This window comes from Artemia sp. Qi Xiang Cuo, chromosome 14 (genome assembly GCF_049724085.1).
Source record: "Artemia sp. Qi Xiang Cuo chromosome 14, ASM4972408v1, whole genome shotgun sequence".
In the NCBI taxonomy this organism is placed as follows: Eukaryota; Metazoa; Arthropoda; class Branchiopoda; order Anostraca; family Artemiidae; genus Artemia; species Artemia sp. Qi Xiang Cuo.
Window position 1 is genome coordinate 46,803,120 of NC_142807.1, and position 20,697 is coordinate 46,823,816.

Here is a 20,697-nt window from a genome sequence, read left to right on the forward strand (position 1 = left end):
ATATTTCGAATTAAACACCTTTAGCCAAGGTTCCCACGACAAAAAAATCTAATTTTTTCGAGCTGAAACGAAAACATATTTAAAAGTGGAATTCAAAAAAAGAAAAAAAAACAGAAAATTAATACAAAAAAACTTTCTAATATAAAAATAATAATAATAATAAGTCCGAATATTTCAGTTGCACATCTCGAACCCATTATCAACGGAAAAAATTAGTCTACCACAAAACATATAAATAAAAAGGCAACAGCCGCTATATAAAAAAAAAAGAAAGAACATAAAACTCACATTTAAACTTACATTCGTTTTTATTTTCTTTTTTTTGTGCAGTGTTTGTTGTGTTTTTCCTTATATGTTTTGTTTAGGCTAGTTTTTTCGTTTTTTCCTTGATAAAGGCTTCCAGATGTGAAGCTAAAATACTCGGACTTTTATTATAGTTTATGTGTTTTTTTTAGGGATAAAATCCGGAAGGTATGGTGGTTTATAGACACTATGAGTAAGCAATATATCTCTTTTAGGATAGAACTGGACCTTAGGACTTTTTAGCCCCATGACGTTTTAATCAGAGTGAATATTGAAAACAATTGAATAACTGTCATAAATTAATTCAACTTAAACTAATTAACTTGCCTAATTAACTCAAACTAATCTAATTAACTTAAATTTGAACTAAATAAATAGCTAATCCACTTTAAGACTAATTAGAACCAATTTAAAAACTAAATAGCTTTGACCGATGAATAACTCTAAGGGAAAAATAAAACAATATCAAGCATAACAAGAATAAGCTATATAAAAAAAACTGACGGGAACTTCAAAAAGAATCATAAACAAAGTATCAGAATAAGTCAAGGGGGAAAAAAGATTAGGAACAAATATTTAACTTAACTACTAAGAAACTTACCACAATGAAGGCCTGTGGGTGATAGTCATCAAAGTTATTCCACTCTCTATTGCTTGTTGATACATTTTTGTTTCAACATCAATGCTAACAGCACTTGTACATTCATCAAGAAGTGCATATTGAGGCCTAAAACAAAATAAATAAACCCAGGACCAATATAATTCCAAAACTTAAGTCCCCTTGACAAACTAGAATAGTGTAGCGTATCCTGACAATTCACTTTTTCTCCAAGAGATAATCGCAACAAAGGAATGCACATAGAAAACAAATAGAAAACTCGCTCAAAACTTTTTTTTTAATTCTAGTAGGCCTACCTTTGATCTTGAATCATATTTAACCATTGATCATATCATATTGAGTCAGTAGTCCTAGAATCTCGAGGAAGGGCTCATTCCACGAAAATGAATAGTTTTGGTGCCCTTTTCAAGTAGCAAAACAGGTCAAACCACGGGAAAGCGGGGTTTTCAGCCACTTTATGGAGCAAAGCAATGACTTTAGCCCAAAGAGACCGAAATTGAAATCGAGTTAAGATTCTGAGATTACCAATCGGTTTTGAATAATCAAAAAGCTATCTATTCCGATTCCTAGTTTTAGAGGCCATGTTGCCATGTGGTGGCGCGTTTGTTCCTAGAATTACACGCAATCCATACGAAATAAACGGCTAATAAGGTTATAGTTTAATTCTTCGTTTAAACAAATTAATTCATATGAAGCTTCATAAAATTATACAAAGTAGACAAGTGTGTAGTTACAAATCAGCTACTTCCAAGGAAGATCACTGGAACTTTCTTTGGGTGGGGGGAGAGGGTTCAAGCCTCAAAAAGTAAATTTTAAGGTCCAACTTTTGGAACTGTGGGTGATACCTGACTCGTTCAATGATTATGAGGAATTAGGTTTGAGAATTGACCTCCCAACGGTCCCTTTTCCCTGAGAGTTGTGGACTAAGCCTTTCATATGTGCACTGCAGTAAGACAGCTGTTCTATCATTCCAGATATAATTTAAAAGCAACTTCAAAGATAATATCCATATGCTTACTTGCATAGAAGGGGGAAAGTTGAAGTACATTCTCTTTAAGACCAATTCGTTCAAATAACTTCAATTGAAAATGGTGAAAATGATTACCTTAAATATTCACTATTTATGCTACGGATCCCTCCCCCCCGACAAATATTTCAATGGGGACATTATTTCAGAGGTGATTTTCAGTCTCAATGTTTTGCTAAACGCAAAAAAAAAATTGAGGGTAAAAATGGGAAATTTGAGGGGGTAGGGGGAAGCGGCAACCACCCTCACATTCAAGAGACCATGATGAAACAGTCCATAAAAACAAACTGTAACTAAGAGACATTGACACAGTATTCCTTGTAAGAGGTTATTTGTCGATAGATACTGAGCTTCTAAAAAATAAAGTTTGGATTACGATATTCGCATTATATGCACATACGATAAATATATTAACAGAATTTATTGTTTATACTGATTCTGAATGTCAAACATTCATTAATTTCAAGTTTACTCATCAAAACTATTAGATTCTGAAAATTGCATAGTTTCGAAAAAAAGGGGTGAAACGCCCCGAAATGGGCTGTAATCTCGATGAAAATTATACACACAAATTCAATATTCATAAGAGGCATATAGCTACTCTCTATAAAAATATAAAATTGATTATTTCCTAGAGAAGAATGATCACAGATTCGTGCTTGTTCGTTACTGTTTTTATTCTAGGAAGTATCGTATCAAAACAGCAGTCTTAGATTATAGAAAAGGGCTTTAGTATCTTTAGTAAATGCCGACTTTCAATTTTTAGTCCCAGAAACATCAATTGCCAGAAAACATCAATTTTGGCCAGAAAAGGATCGAAGATATTTAAAAAAAAGAAGATATTTGATCGAAGATTTTATTCTGAAAAACTAATATTCGAAAAGGCCCTTGTCTTTTAGAAGCCTGTGACAAAAAGAAAGAAAGAAAAGACAAACAATAATTTTGAAGTAGTATTTTTGTGTTCGAATATTCATTCTCGAAGCACTGAAAAATATTATACTTCAGCGTAAAGAACAGGGGTCAAGGGGGCAGCCTCTTCTTAGACACAATATAATTTATATTCTTATTTTTATCTTGCCCTTTACTTTCAGTCGGAAATACTTGCTCTTTTAATTTAGTCATAAATAGACAGGATAAGCTTACCATGGGATAACCTGAGAACCTGTATTTATTCTTATAAACCCTTTAAATATATATTATCCGAAATGTACACATTAGTGGTAGGGATGTCTTTCCCATACTGAGGTTGTATATTTTAGAACACACCCTCATTCTTCCTCACTTGAAAAGTTATAAACAAAACATTAAAAAAAGGGAGAAAATTTTTAGAAAACCAGAAAAAAATTTACATTAATATTAAAAAACTGCCAATTCTCAGCTGTTGTTTTATTGCTTTTAGTTCGTTTAGGTATTTTGAAAACCTTTAAAAAAAATTGCCGAATGAATAAGAAAATATGCGAGATGTCTCACCAGACTTTGCCCTTGATGGTCGTGTCAAAAATAAAGATAAATTACATAGCTTTTCATTGTCCTGGGTTAGACAAAGTATACGCTGCTTTTCGCCTTGTTGTTTCGTTGGAGAAGTCTGGAAATCCCTTGGTCTCTTTTATTGTATTTGTCTCATTTAGAAACGCGATTCAGAGAGTACATTTCTATACGCCCTAATAACATCAATTGCTAAAAACGTGCTTTTTGCAGTGAGAATGTTTTGATTCTAGACAGAAGAATTGCACTACATACAGACTGAATTTTTTAATAAGTAAATGCACACGCAAAAAAAAAAAAAAAAAAAAAAAAAAAAAAAAAAAAAAAAAATCTATTAAAGAGCAAAGCAGCCATTCCCTTTCGCTGTTTTCCATCACTAATAACAATTAGTCAAAGATCATTAATTTCCAGTCCTTTTGAAGGTTATCCTGATGTTGGATTTCCTTGTTAGCTAACTCCAATAAAACCAAATCCCTTACTTTATTACAGTCAACATACTTCTACACAAAAAAAAAAAAAAAAAAACGAATATCTGTTAAAGAGCAAAGGTGCCATTCCCATTCGCTGTTTTCCATCACTAATAACAATTAGTCAAAGATCATTAATTTCTAGTCCTTTTAAAGGTTATCCTGGTGTTAGATTTTCTTGTTAGCTAACTCCAATACAACCAAATCCCTTGCTTTATTACAGTCAACATACTTCTACAAAAAAAACAACAAAAAAAACGAATATCTGTTAAAAAGCAAAGGTGCCATTCCCATTCGCTGTTTTCCATCACTAATAACAATTAGTCAAAGATCATTAATTTCTAGTCCTTTTAAAGGTTATCTTGGTGTTGGATTTTCTTGTTAGCTAACTCCAATACAACCAAATCCCTTACTTTATTACAGTCAACATACTTCTACACAAAAAAAGAAGAAACAAAGAACGAATACTTATTATACAAGAACCGCGCCATTCCCCCTTTCTGCGATTTTGTTTATGCAAAACTCGTTTTTTGAAGTCAATATGTCTTGATTTTAGACAGCGGAATTGCACTACATACTCACAGCATTTTTAATAAGTAAATACAAAAAAAACAACAAAAACGAATACCTGTTATAGAATAACCGTGCCATTCCCATTCGCTGTTTTTCGCCCCCAGATAAGACATCTTTCCAGTCGGCAGTCGCATTCCACCCGCCTTCACGGACGACAATGTGCTTTAGATTAACAACGTCTAAAATATCTTCTAGATCGTAGTCAGTCTTTCCTCGTTTCTTCATATCATCTAATGTATCAGGGTATATGACTTGGTCGCGTAGAGTACCAATAGACATATAGGGTCTTAAAATAGGAAAAAAAGTATCATAGAAAAATTGTCTTATAATCTTGTATACTCTGCAATGGATAGGCTTTCAAAGAACAATCACCAGGCTTCCATAGAAATACGATTCGTATTTGAAAACATGTCATTATGAGACACCAGAATAATAAAAAAAAAACGCTGATTTTAAATCCTTTTAAGGGTTAAACTGTATTTTCGACGTAATACCTTAGATTAGGTTTTTTTTTCCAAGACCACACAGCCTTTCTATAACGTGCAAATAAAAATCCAAATGGGGATAAGTCCATTTATTAGACAGTGTGAACAGATACAAAGGTCTGCATGTTTCGATCATATGTACAGCGATCGTCATCAGCAGAAATACTAAAGCATTAAAATTAAAAACAACACAATTATACAGAAATTCTGAAGCATTAAAAACAACATATTTATAGAGATTTTCTTTTTTAGTATATCTGCTGATGACGATCGCTGTACATGTGTTCGAAATATTCAAACTTTGTATCTGTTTTCACTGTTTAATAAATGGACTTATCCCCATTTTAACGTTTATTTGTTAGGGTTAAACTGATATTGGATTTCCCTTGTGAATATCTTCTGAATTTAACGTAAAGCACAGAAGTCCAAATTGACAAATAAATGTTGAGAAAAGTAATGTGGAAATTACTAACAATAAGCTTGACTAGCATTCAAATATAATATCAAAGAATATCCTTCCAAGAAGCATACACCCTCTTACAACAATGGTGCCGGGCGGGCATCATGCTTGATTTTTCAGAAGCAGATCCACAACAGGCGCTCTGTTGAGTTTCCTATTTACGAGACGTGTACACTCTACCAGCTACCAGAACACTGTATAGGGTTAAATAAGAATGTCCATAAGTTGACTGTTCTCTTTTAGCCAGCATTGATCTAGTTTGACTGACACAACTGTGACATATCTTAAATATTACGGCATTCCTGATGAAGCTATTAAGAATATTCAATGCATGTAAATGAAGCTCTGCAGCTAGATTCTAACAAGAAATGAGGACTCTGAGGGATACTCCATTTCTCTTGAGATAATAAAAGGCTTTATCTTCTCTCCGACTCTCTTTAATATGATACTCAAGTTATTCTTCCGTTAACCCCACACTTCTAGAATGACATGCTGACGATTTATATTTTATGTCTCTAACTTCTCATCAACTCTCAGTTCTTGCTCAAAATCTCAGAAAAGGCAGCTCAGTGGAGTAAAAATGAACACTGAAAAAAGAAAAAATAGGACAAATAAGACGAATCCTTTAATCTACAGCCATAAGCGACCTGCACATAGAATCAGTAGAGGTGATTCCTACATCCCAATAGGATCCATTCACCGACATCAAACAGTACTCACCTCTAGCGAGCTTTACCTTCAAACAGCCATCAAACCTGTGTAAGTTTGACTCCTATGCTACTCCATGAAATTCAACTGTTTGGAAGTTCAACTGAAAGTATCAACTGTTTAGTTAGCACAGTTCTATTTTTCAGACACAATTCTTGGACAACAAAGATCAAAAACGAGCATATTCTTCTGGCATTGCTTTTTCTAAAAAACAAAAACCAAAAAAATATTATAATAAACTGGACGGGCGATATCATGAATTCCTTAACCGGACGGACGAAACGCTAAAAATTTCTTAACCACCACCGCTAGAGAAAAAAACAACGATTACGACTGCTCGAACATCAGAAAAGACTGAATTCCAACTGAACTTCTTAAGAAAATTTAAGAAGGTACCATAGATAGAACTCGAACACGTGGCAAACCAAGGAAGGGAGTGGTAAAAAATACGGCGTCGATGATATAGCACCTATATATGAACTTGTCAACCATTTAGTCCAAAACATTCACTTTAGAAAAATCTTCCATTTTGAAAAATCAACCATTTAGAGAAATCTTAGGCTTAAAAACTATTTTTTTCTGTCTTATTCATATTTTTTAGTTGCACTCCTTAATTACTATTCATCTCTTAAACAAAGATCAAAAAGAGAAGCGACAAGTAATCTGACATAGCTGCTTGTGAACTTTCATTTTTGACTATGAGGTTCTAAGGGCCTCATACTCACGCCAATTACAATTATTTAGCCAGGTGAAACTGTTATAATTATCTTACCTCTGAGGTATATAAAACATAGTTGCTGCGGAGGGCTTCTCTAGCCTTCCCTTATAGATAGGCCAGAGTCCACTAAGTATTCTAAATAAGGAGCTTTTGCCACAGCCATTAGGTCCAGTAATCAGCAAATGCATACCAGGCGTTATCGATAAGGTTATATCTGGTACAATTATATCGCAATTTGGTGTAACGATGGCCATGTGTTCTACAATTATGATATTGTCTGGACGTTCCACAACAATACCTAAAAAAAAACGAAAAAAAGCAGTGAGATAGAGAGCAATCAGAGTTGTTTGTTTTTAGTTGAGGGTCTTTTACTTTTCCTCTCGATCCTATCAAAACACAATTTCAAGAGACTTGTTGATAAGTACAGAGATCGCCAAAAAAGTAACAACCAAACTAAGATATTAGGAAGTGTCTTAACAAAAGCTCACGAAACAATGTAATAATGATTTTTTTTTTTTTAAGAATTATGTCTGGTAAAAAGAGAGATGTTTTGTTAAGTAATTTTTTTTTGTATGACAGAGTTATGTATATTTGGCTAGTAGCCCTTCGTTATATGAGTTTAACGGGATTTGGATGTGGCCTTATATAAGGCTATTATCGTTCATTAGTTCTTGTTTTATTTAATTTTTTATTTTGTTTCAGGTATTTGTGTTTTTGGTGCCTGGTTATGGCCCCATTATTTCCCCGGACCTTGAGAGTAGAATGAACATTTGGGATAAGTTAACTAGTTTTGTTTCTCTCGCTTCGTTCTCTTGCCCGTCTTCGATGTTTGATAATGGTCGAGTTAAATTTGAATAAATTAAGGGAACTTGAGAGTCGTCGTGTTGATTTTTCTCAGATTAGTGAGGGTATCATGAATGAAGACCAGGTTGAGAGTGGAATAAATGTCGAGTATGTTGATTCAAAATATTTGTGTCTGAATGAGTTGAATGAATGGAAAGGTATGCAGGACCTGAAAATGTATGGTATGAATTGTCGTGGTTTAAATAGTGCGTTTAATTATCTTAATGAAGTTTCATCTAGGCTGGAACCTGATGTAATGGCTTTGACAGAAACTTGGCTAAATGACCATAACTCTTCATTATTGGATATACCAGGTTATAGGTTGTTTCTTTGAAATCAAGTGGAGAGACAGCATGGTGGCCTTGCAATTTATGTGAAAAATGGATATAATGTTAAACCAAGGCCGGATATTGCTGTATATCGAGAAATGATCTTTGAATCAATGGTGTTAGAGGTTTCATTGTCTGGGCGGAAATTATTTCTTGTTCTTGTTTATAGGCCCCACTCAGGAAATGTAGATGAGTTTTTGGACCTGATGGATAATATGTTGGATAAAATAGCGGATTCGCGATTGCCTTGCTTTATAAGTGGTGATTTAATATTGATTTGAATAATGTGCAAGGTATGAATTCGAAGCCAAGAAGTTTTTTGAATCTTATGTATAGTTATGGTCTTTCTCCTTCTGTTGATATTCCACCTAGCATATCTGGAGCTTCTGTCTGTGATTGATAATCTGTTTCTGAATGTTAGTTGCGACCTGTCGCAAGTGCCAGAGAACGACGTTTCCGATCACTGTGCTATTGCGATCCGTGCAGCTGTTAGTTGTTGTCGTCAAGGAGGAATGTCTTGATGGCACTGATAGTGATAAATTTGGTAGATGGTATGAAAAACTGATTCAGATCTAATATGAAAGTCTAGAGTTTAAACAAAAGCGTACACGTTATGATGTTGCTAAGAAATCATGGATATCGAAAGCGCAACTTAAATCGATGGATAAAAGACAAGAGCTCTATTAAAAGTCTACTAAAAATGGATCCCAATCAGATAAAGATATTTATAAAAGTTATAACAGAAATCTGAACACCCTTTTAAGACAGGCTAAAAAGCTCTACTCTGAAAACAAATTTAAAGAAGTAAAGGGCAACTCTGCCAAAACATGGAGAATCATCAAGTCGGTAGTGAGCCCTCGTGCTGCCCCGACTATTCCTGACATTCCAGATGCTCAATCAGATAATCAAGTTGCTAATAAAATGTGTGCACATTTTACAGATATTGGTAAGTGTATCTGATAGTGTTGTACAGTCACCTAGTGATGGGTCTTACATTGACTTTCTCGATGAGGCAGCTGAGGTGTCTATATTTTTAAGACCAGTGACTCTTGCAGAGCTTAAGACGACAGTAAAGTTAATGAAGAATTCGGCAGCTAGGTCGGATTTTTTCAGTGTTAGAATTCTTCGTTCAGTTTTCTCTACTATTTCAAGTCATTTCTTGTATTTGATTAATTCATGTTTTAAGATTGGAGTTTACCCGGATTGCTTGAAAACTGCTCATGTGGTACCATTGTATAAGAAAGGTGATAAGAATGATAGGAATAATTACAGACCGATATCAACGCTCCCACCATTATGTAAGAATGGCGGATTTTTTAAATAAAAATTCTATCTTCAACCACAAAAGTTTGGTTTTTGTCAGGGGACGTCAACAGAGCCAGCGTTGCTTTTCTTAACAACATTTGTCAATGATTAGTTGGACGCTGGGTTGAAAGTTGCGTCTATATTTCTGGACATTATGAAAGTATTCGACTCTGTTGACCATAGTATATTATTATCAAAAGTAGAGCATGCCGGTATTCGTGATAATTTTCACAGTTTGATTTTGTCTCTTTTGAGTGGAAGGAAACAGTGTGTTGGGGCGGAAAGTGCTCATTCTGATTATGTGAATGTGAGATGTGGAGTACCACAAGGTTCTGTGCTTGGCCCCTTGTTGTTTTTAATCTATATTAAGCATCTGAATGCCTCCCTTAAAAGGATATTGAGTCATGTGGGACCTACATCTAGACGGTCAAAGATAATATTGTCTAGCTTCGCTGATGACACACAGTATTCAGTGGCAGCTGTGACTGAGGCAGTTTTATTTCTGCTGTTAAATACAGGAATGAGTTGTATTGAAAGATTGATGCATGTAAATGAATTATGTTTGAATTATAGTACAAGTAAATTTATTCTATATGGAAGAAGTGCTAATTATTATGCTTGGATCAATGATATTCAACCAGAAAGTGGATATCTCCAGAGACATAGATATGTCCAATATCTTTGTGTCCAAGCTGATGAGTGTCTTGCGTTTAAACCTCATATTGAATCACTGTGTACTAAAATCGCCATGAATGTTGGAATGCTGAGGAAACTGAAATATTTTTTCTCTCCTAAAATATTAAGAATGCTGTATTTCTCGCTAGTTCATCCGTATTTTTTATATTGTGTAAGTGTATGGTCAGCGACATTTAATACTTGTGTACTGCCACTGAGAGTTCTACAAAATAAAGCTGTTCATGTTTTATCTGGAATGCGAGTCTCTGACTCGGTTAGAACGCAATACGTTGGTATTAAGATTCTGCCACTGTTCGGCCTAGTTAAGTTCTACACGGATTTATTCATGTTTAAAAGTTTTAATAACCTGCTACCTGCATGTTTCTCGATTGGATTTACTGAATCCAATCGACAAGGAATGCCCATTCAATACGAACCCCATCCCCTGTAACAACTAGGTCTACATTTTCCATCCGTTTTTCTGGCCCAGCTGTCTGGAACAAACTTCCCGAGGAGATAAAAAACAAGACAGATCTGGTTGAATTTCGAAATTCCCTCAGGTTTTGTTGTTTTTCTCAATATGTAAAATTTTAGTGGTGGTTGTGTGTAGAGAATGATTGGTTAAATGTTGTTAGTGAGATAATTGTTTGGGTTTTGAATGGATAAGGGATTTATTTATTATTTTTTTTTATATATATATATTTTTTGTGTGAATACTGTGAGGTGCGGTGGGTTGTTTGTGTAGATGATTCTCAAGTTCCCAGTTTTGATTTTATTGTTGGAGGGGTGGGAAAGTGAAGCGAGAGAAGATATTTATTTGTTTTTTGTTTGGGTTCTGTTAGGGTCCGAGGAAATAAAAGAAAATCATTTTTATATATTTTTTTATTCTTAAAGTGTTTTTTTTTCGGGTTTTTGTCCGGCATTCAGTAATGCACTGAAGAACGTTTTTTAAATGAGAAGTTTGTTTATTTATTTATTGTAACCCGTTTGTAAATAAAAAAAATGATCAATCAAAATACATCCAATATCCAAAACGGCTTCTGAATACTTTTTATACACACAAATTATACTTTCCAGTTAAAACTATCATATTTCTACTTGTGTTTCAGAATAACACAACCATCATTTGTTTCACTGGTTATATTATAACATATAATAAATTGTGCAGGCCGCGTTAACAGCCTATACGTGATCTACCAAAACCTTTGAAATCAATGTTACAAGGACCTGCAACAGGAACAAAATACGTATTTACTACATTTAGTATGCGCAGGCATGCCAGAACAAGGTATAACTCAGCTATTACAAGCATAATTCGTATTAATATAAGCTAGCGTTCGTAGACAATATTCATTAGACAGTTTAACAAATAAATACAATATCATATATATATATATATATATATATATATATATATATATATATATATATATATATATATATATATATATATATCTTGGCCAGATAAAATCTTTTCTTTCTAAAGTTGACTTTCAACAGAGGAAAGTTTAAATTTCTCAAAACAATTATTTGAATTTATCTTACATAAACTGATAAAATCATCATTTAAGCACCAGGTTCAGGCTTTTAGTAAAATATTACCGCGTGATTTGTGTAGTATCTGCAAATTAAAACGTGTTTTGCTTCACGTGTTTTAAGAGTATTATATTTTTCTCAGATGCAACGGTTTTTTTTTTACTTTTTGTCAGCATGGCTCGGTACAATCCCTTCGATAATTTGTCCTGTACGTGTATGACAGAATAACGCAATAATATGTATTTTCTGAATAGGGAATCAAGAATCACTGAGGTCAGGGCATAGTGGAATCAATATCATGATTGCAGCTAGTTTACGTGATTATTATACAACGGCTTTCATGTACTAGTATTGCATTGATAGCCTTCCAGATTTCTTTTCAGGTGTATTTTATCACAGGACTGACGTTCATCATCACAATGCTCGGATGACACATAAAACTGAGGTTCCTTTGTTGAGGTGCTTTGTTTTGAGTAGCAGTGTTTTTTTCTCTCTTATTTACAGAGCATCTGAGCTCTGGAGTAACCTTAGTCAAAGCAAAAAGGGATTTAATAATTGTGGTCAATTTTGATCTGAGTAACGTATTGATCAACTGAATAAGCATGCATTTGAAAATGATTAAAAAGAATGGGTTTTTAGTTTTCATTCCCTGTTTTATTTGATTGTTTTGTTTTACTGATTTATCAATACATAAACCAGTTAAATAAACAGGCTTTAATTTCAATCTGTTTGTGATATTTCGAGTCAACACATAAATTTGTCTGACGATGACAATGGCTGTGATTTTTATATGTTTAGTACCTTATCTTTTAAAATGACAAGAACTGCAACTGATCAGCATGACCGCATAATACGTTTGATAATAAAATCATTTGAGTCGAGTTGAAATATTCAAAACCAACTAGAAATGGAAATCAGAAGATACAAATGTACTACTGTAAAAATTAATCAAAAGAGTGTTAAAATATCAAATTATTATGAGAACAGAATAAAGATTATATTCAAAAGTGTATTTAATAATATTTAACTAGTCGAAAAGATTGGGGGGAAACCAGCCCGTCTGCTTCCCCTTTTTGCTACCCATCCCCCCGTAAGCTCCAAAGACATCCGACCAAAATTTTTAACTGGTCTTTTTCGCAAAATAGTCAATAGATGTAATTAATATAACACCAAGGATGATGTGACCCCCGGAGCTCCTGGGGAAACGGCCATAAATTTCAAAAATTTGCTTATTATTTACAGATAGGTTCTATATGGGAAAAGATGGGCGTGGACGATCTTGGTTGTCCGATTGACTCGAATTTTTCGGGACCGTTTTCTGGGCCAACAGAATCACACATCCGTTGAAGGATGGCGAAGGTAGTAGGAAGCCCAGAAATGGGCCAAGAACTATTTGTCTCTGATCAGTTTTTAAGCTACAGCCATTAGTCCTTGGGCCAAGAGGAACTTAATTCTAAGAAAATTTCGGAGACACAGGTCCCTGGAAAAATGGAGCTCAAAAACAGGCAAAACAATTTTTTTCCCGACTAACTTGAAACTTATATCCTTAGCTCTTTGAACTTAGAATAGCATGTTGCAGAAGGAAAATTAAGAAAAAATACCTATTCCTTCTATACAAGACAATAAGCCAAAAACACTCTTTTATCCGACCGATTTGATACTTCAAACCATAAGTCCCATGACTAAGGGATCCTAATGTATAGAAAATAAACTCAATTGTTAGCATGTGCCCCAAAAGAGCGGCAAAATTTTTATGATCGACTTGAAACTTATACTCAAGTCCTTAGGCAATGCAGACCCAAATGCACAAGAAAAAAGAAGAAGAAAAAATAGGTTCTAGCAAGATTGATGTCCAAACAAACAACAAGACTTTTTTTTGTGAAATGGGGCACCCCATATACGGGACCTGGAAGTGGTCAACAACCGTTAATATAATTGCCTTGAGGCTTCCACGTATCACAGCCAGGGCTAAGGGGATCAAACACTTTGTTGGAAGTGAGAGAGCCGCTAGGGGGCCCGGAAATGAGTCAAAACTTCCCAATCAGTTTGAAACTCACAGCCGTAAGTAGTTCGACCAGAGCACCATAATGTAAAAAAAAATTATAGGCACGGTCCCCGTAAAATCGGGTCTAAAATTTACCAAAACTTTTTTTTATCGGCTTTGGTTTATAATCAATTATCCTATCACAACTACAAACACCATGGCTTTTCTGACCAGTTACTTTCCAAAAATATTTTGAATAAGTCAGCAACTTGCAAACTATTAATAATGGAAAAATTAAAATGAATTATGCCAATCAGGAAAAGGTTTGTGTTTAACCGATTATTCAAACATTACCAGATACTTTTAATGGAGTTTCCAACAAATTTTTAAGTTTTTCAAAGTTTTAGCAAAGTTGAACACTATACAAAACCTAAACGAACTTTTAGTAAAAACGATGAAATGCCATCAATTTATAAACCATCTGTCAAAAATTAAAAATTCAGATTTAAAGAATGCTCAACTCAGCCTTTCAAAATCAAGCAATTACTCTGTACATCTTTCATAGCCAGAAGCATTGCCTGATGCCACAAAACTCATGCGAATATTTGCGAATATTACTGTAATAAACAAAAGAATTACTGTCTGTAAATTAATTAAACAAAAAGGCATTAAATCTAAGGAACAATAAATAAATATTCACACCCAAAAATTACGGTTCTTACAAGCCTCTTATGCGACATCTTGGGAGAAACTTAGTCCACGTTTCTTCATTATGCAGTTTTTAAAATGCAGAAAACGGTGCTACCCCTATATAATTCTGGAGATTTAGTTGAAAAACCTGTGTGAAATAGCCTGTATTTTTTTTTCAATCTTAGAAAAAAAATGTACATATTCCGTTAAATTCCTTAAAAACCGTCTAATTCTGTTCATTTTCATTTAAACTGACATATTTTCATTTTAGTTTTATTCAATTTCCTTCTATATTTTATTAAATTTACTCATCGTTGTATTTTATTTAAACAGTTTTTAGTTCTTTTCCGTAAACCATTTATATTCAAGATTTCACATAAAAATCCTAGATTTGTGTTCGCTTCTCCTGAAGAGTTGGCGAAAGTTAACCTCATAAACCGCAGGAAGTTTGAACGTGCGGGCCCCGGTAAGTTCTTTGGTAAGGCTGTTAATTTAAGGTGTTCCCTAGAGCCATTAGGTTCTACGAGACGGGCCGAGGAAGAGTAAATCGAATTGAAACCGCATGAACTAAGGAAAATATACATGAAAAGTATATTGTAAAAGACAAATGGCTGAAATGACTTCAAAAAGGGTATAAGTTTTAGAGGGTCCTCCATCATAATGCTAAAATGCTGATATAATATTAAAGATACATATTCCATTGTATGATGTACAATGATCGTGGCCTAAAAATTCAAATTTTGGTGGCTTCAAAGGTCATCATTATTAAACTTGACGGTAAACTTTATATAAGAAACCTATACACATTCTCGCGCCTTAAATACATTACAGATTCACCCAACAGCTTTACGATGTGCTCCAGAACTAAATCATCATTGAAGTAATTTTTTGTTGCCATTTTCATTCCTAAACAATATGTACTACACAATTATGAGCAATTTGAATTATTATGAGGACAGAATGTAGTACATAATGTAGTTTTTTTTTTTTTTTTTTTTTGACAGTTTGGAAGTGAAGGAAGATTCATTTTGCGAGGAGTTAGAAACAATACTAAAGGGATTTAAAAACATTAAGGTCTCAGGTGCTGGTAACGTGCTAAATTTATGAAACTTTATGGAATTAACGAAATTTAAATTTATGAAATGTGGCGGTTCCGCAGTTAGAAATAAACTGCTGAAGATTTTGAAGACGATTTTTGAAAAATTGGAAGTATCTATTTAATTAAATCCCTTTCAAAGATTAGGGGCTCGAAACCTCCACTTTAAGGTCTTCAACAAAGGTGATTTTAAAGGTGTAGTTTTTATTTCTAGTAGTCCATAATTTTCGACGAGTTTCAAGCTCTTTTTTAAGATTCAATATTTTTTTACGATTAAAACGAAACCCGTATAATATTTATCATTCCTGAATCACGGTTAAAAGAAAACTTCGTTTCTATGGCTATCTACCTAAGTTCTGCGCGAGGATGGATGGATGGGTGATAGACTATCTATCAACAAGTGAAAATGACATCATTTTTATACAATCCTGAAAAAGGCTTAAGCCAGCTTTGCCTCTCACTCAGACTATCTGTCTAGGCTTTGTCTCCAATTAAATAAAAAACAAGTTTTTTTAAATGAAAGTAAGGAGCAAGGAGCAACATTAAAACTTAAACGAATAGAAATTATTCCGTGTATGAAAGGAGCTGTCCCCTCCTCAACACCTCGCTCTTTACGCTAACGTTTTTTATTGTTTTAAAAAATAAAGTTGTGAGAAAGAGTCTAACTTTAGCGTAAAGAGCGAGGCGTTGAGGAGGGGATAGCCCCTTTCATATACGGAGTAATTTCTGTTCGTTTTAAGTTTTAATGTCGTTCCTTACTTTCAGTTAAAAAAAACTTGCTTTTTTTATCTAATTTTTGAACGTTTTTGAATTAATGCAGGTTTTGATTTGGCTCACCGTACATGAATAATTAAAACGAAATTTGCATATTAATTTTACTTTTATTTGGTTAAATGGCTTTCTCAAAAGTTGTTTAATTTTATTAACGAACCCAATCATATACGAAATAATTTCTGTTCGTTTCATGTTTTGATGTTGCTCCTTACTCTCAGTTGAAAAACTTGTTTTTTTTATCTAATTCCGAATCGTTTTTTATACCATGCTGTAAAATCTTGCACCACCTTCATAGCAATGTCTCTTCCCCCATGGAAAATTCCTCCCTGGAAAGATCCTCCCACATAACCCCCGACCCCCCCCCCACACTACCAGAAAAAATCCCCCTGAAAACGTCCAATAACCAATACTATATATAAACATTGGGTAAACTTCATAACTTTTAGCCCCCCCCCCCGGGGACTTTGGTGGATTAAGTCATCCTAAAAGGCATAGTTATTATAACTATTTCTTTTGATGTATCTATTGGTGTAAAAACTCCGTTTTTTAGAGTTTCGGTTACTATTGAGCCGGGTCGCTCCTTACTTACAGTTCGTTACCAAGAACTGTTTGATTGGCCATGGCTTCATGGCAACTTCATTTTCTCACTAGGCAGTATTTTCAAAGCACTTTTTTAAACTTTCGGTTACAATGGGCTGGGGTTCGCTTTGAACTAGGATGCAGCTTCTGCTCTAACCATGAAAGGCGATATGAGTGAGTGTGGTAATTTCAGAGACATTGGCTTGATTTCTTCAGGAAGCAAAATTACTTAAGGTTTAAAGTTTCTTCTAAATAATAATACAAAAAACTAGATTTTATTTTAACATTCAAATTGTTTCTATTTTAACAGAGAATATAAATAAAAACTTCGTTTTTCATTTTAATTGTTTTTTAAGGACTTTATTTATTAATTGGCAATGCATTCATTTTCAAGCTTTCACACAAGTAGGCTAATGTCACGTGGAATTACTTTTAGGAACATTTCTAGTTCAATCACAAAGAGTTATAGCATTCAGACTTCTAGTCCATCTTATAAATCTAGACTAAATATTGAAAATGAATGGATAGTTTCCTTAAAAATGAAAGTATTCTTGAGTTTCCTTTTTATTTGAACTATATGAATATTACAAAATAACTAAAGTCTGAAATGTGTACTGTCTTTACTCTAACAATGCAACTTTGGTTCCATTGACGTTAAAATACACGACATTCTTTTAACTCTTTGATGTCCCCCCCCACCTTTTAGACGAGGGAGAGATAGAGAGATAGAAAGAGACTCTATTGACAGGAGGTGTTCGAACTAGAGGCCTTATCTAAAGCTTACCTTATTTAATTAGACCGAAAACAAGAACCAAACGAAAGTCCGTCCTTCAGACAAAGTGAAAAGGGCGGTGTTAACGGTTGGCAAAATGGGGAGCCGCCCACGGCCCCTTGTTTATGGAGGCCCCGCATATAGACTTCTTAATATTATAATATAGCAAGGGTGGCCAACACGTCAACCGTGAAAGTAGCCCCAAAAAACTATAATTGAACAACTTTTTTGTACTTAAATTAATCTTAATTTGATTTAAAGTATATTTAAGTATACTTGCTTTAAATACCCGCAGAAACTCACAGTAAGTTTATGTCTTGTATCTATAAATGATTTCATTTATTCTAGTCTCATTTGCAAAGTGCTTCACATAGTGTTTTGCCATTATACGGGAATGGGATAATGCACCGCTAGAGAATTTTCCTGGCTCGAAAAGGTTCTAGTATCCTAAAAATTTGTATTTTGAACAAAAGTACTTGAAATTCTATAGATCTCAGAATTCGTTTCCCAATACAGTCCACAAAGGTAGTCTTCCGGGCGATTTTCTGGGTTAAGGGAGGGTCCTTTATTTACAGCTATTATTAGTAAAACAGTAAAACATATTTGTGTCTTGCACGGTAATGTTTACACTGATGTCGGTATGTACTATTTATTAACTTTGGACTTATTCGAAGAACTGGAAGTCCTAAGAGAAATGATTTCAGAAGAAATACGAATTGTATTGCAATATCTTCAATTTCTTCTACTGCTGGCAAGTTTGTTTTCAAATGCTGTAATTGCGTACAAAATAATGTCAACAGTGCCATTAACTGCAGCAAGTGCAAAAAGAAGCTTCATAAAATTTAAGTTGAGAAAAATTTACTGGATACCATCAATGTCTCAGGTTCGATTGCATATATTTTCTTCTGTCCACATTAGAATTCTATAATGTCACAATAAACTGTGTCTTAAAAGTATAGCTCATTCAAATTTGCATTTCGTTATTTGTTTTTGACAACCTTAATATTGACTATAAAAGCATAAAAGCTTTGTTGCCTCAGTTATAAGAATCAGCTATAAGCCTCAGCTTAGCAAAGAGCGATACATAGCACCGAATGAACTATCACTGCCAAGTTCGTATCAACCAGGATTAAATCCAAAATGAAACCAAAATTTGCTTGACCGATTAGTTTCCTGAAGTGAAAAATTTCCCGTGTTATTTTTAAATATTTGTATAAAAGCTAATATTGGTAGAAATTTATATACGCGAAAATTTACCTTTCGGAACAGGCAAGCCATTTTTGAATTCTAGAACATTTTGCAGGTCCTTTTCTTGAGCAGCTACTTGTTTCTTATACTTCCCTTTACTAACATCATCAAAAACTTCAATCATTGTTGCCACTCGAGCTGTATACCCTGCCAGTTCCACAATTTCCTAAAATCAATAAAAAATAGAGATAACACTTTGCCATATTTTACCATAAATTTTTATTCGGCTTACCTACTTCATAAAATTTTGACTTAGCACTTTTTTTCCATCGCAACCTTTTTGACATCAGTAACGCATCACAGCAAGCACGTACACAGGAATCATTTCGAAGTTTGCGGTACCTAACATATTAAATTTTCGAAGCCCCTCCCCCATATCTAAATTACCGGAGCTGGCAGCAGCAGATTTCCTTCGGAAAACATTCATTTCTTTCTTGGAAATTACTTACCATGCTCTACCACACGTGCCCTATTCCTGTAACTGTTTCGCAATGTTTTTTCTGCATAGTCTACAACTTGATAATGATGTTTTCTTTCCAGTAATATATTTAACAGGATGGAAAATAGCTTAATCTTCTGCAGATAAAAAATTGCTGACCATACCGAAAAAGTAAACGCCACACAGTGTTTTGATTCAGCAATTAAATATAAAGCTATGTTGATTAGCAACCTACAATAATTTAATCAGTGTTGAATTCTAAGCTTATTGGCTTAAATTTAGGACCCATTAAGGGAGGGTTTCGTCTAACTTAACCGTACCAACTTTGAACATTTTTACTTGTGATATGTTTAATTACACTTTTAAAGCTTAAAAAAGGCTCTTTCCCACCCCAATTTGAAATTTTCTCTTGTGGTTGCAGAGTAATTCAGTAATGCAACAACTTGAATGGCATCACGAGCCCAAAATATCACAAATCCTAGCTTAATTTGTCATGAGGGCATATATATATTTAAATATATATATATATATATATATATATATATATATATATATATATATATATATATATATATATATATATATATATATATATATATATATATATATATATATATATATATATATATATATATATATATATATATATATATATATATATATATATATATATATATATATATATATATATATATTTTTCAGGCTTGTCCCCCTCCACTGCAAAACTTTTCCGTGGAATCACATGGTTATTTCTTCTTCTTTTACGCTTGTTAATACAAGAGGTACCTTTCTTCACCTTGACAATTGTAATTAAGGCCTATAGCTGAATCAGTTGAGGAACATATGTTCAACTTTATTCGGTCCTCGTCAAGTTTTATCCCAATATTAACTTGCATCTATAAATAAAGGAAAAACAATAAAAATAAAAAAAAGGAAAAAAGAGACAGAGAGATAGAGACGAAGGAAGTGAGGGAGAGAGAAAGGGGAGAATAAGATGAAGCTCTGGGGTAACGTTCCGTTTTGCGCTCTCAAGATAGAAGTCGATAATGATTGAAACAGAATAGCTGAGCCGTCGTCAATCTACAAAAATGAAATTACAAAAAAAAAAATAAAAAAAAAATAAAAAAATAAAAACAAACCCATCCAAGGTTCTTCAAACAAGGAGGTTCCTTACTTTATAAGAAGTCATAAGCCTTTCAACGGCGTCACCTCCTGACATCAGCATATTTTTTGCTGTTGTGAAGTACTGTGTTCGTTCACTAACTCCACCATCAGAAGAGCTGTTTTTCAATTTCTTCCCAAGAATTACAGTAATGGCAACAGTTGCCAAACCAGTTCCAGACCAAACATATTTCATTAGGAATTGTTCAAGCATCACATACCAAAGTCGCTTGGCAAAAATGACGTTCATTTGATCGGTCAGGGAACGATACGCCCTCTGCAGATGGCTAAGTTCAACCTAAAATTAAAATATTTTATAATTTTTTCCTTGAATAGTATGTGGACACATACTGTGCAAATAGAACGTTTGAAATTAATATGATTTCTCGAACAGCGTTATTAGGATTTATCGAAAAACTAC

The 20,697-nt window shown here is 33.8% G+C and overlaps 1 protein-coding gene across 1 annotated transcript in view; it reads right to left on the reverse strand.

Annotated features, from left to right (window-relative positions):
* Positions 1-20,697, reverse strand: part of LOC148944531 (ATP-binding cassette sub-family D member 2-like) — an 83,000-nt gene that overhangs the window by 15,047 nt on the left and 47,256 nt on the right. Inside the window, exons 4-8 of the mRNA XM_089100537.1 lie at positions 20,290-20,574; positions 18,686-18,842; positions 6,900-7,143; positions 4,530-4,760; positions 905-1,030 (exon numbers count right to left, since the gene is read on the reverse strand). Of these exons, the coding sequence (XP_088956663.1) occupies positions 905-1,030; positions 4,530-4,760; positions 6,900-7,143; positions 18,686-18,842; positions 20,290-20,574 (1,043 nt within the window). The remainder of the gene's footprint in view (positions 1-904; positions 1,031-4,529; positions 4,761-6,899; positions 7,144-18,685; positions 18,843-20,289; positions 20,575-20,697) is intronic.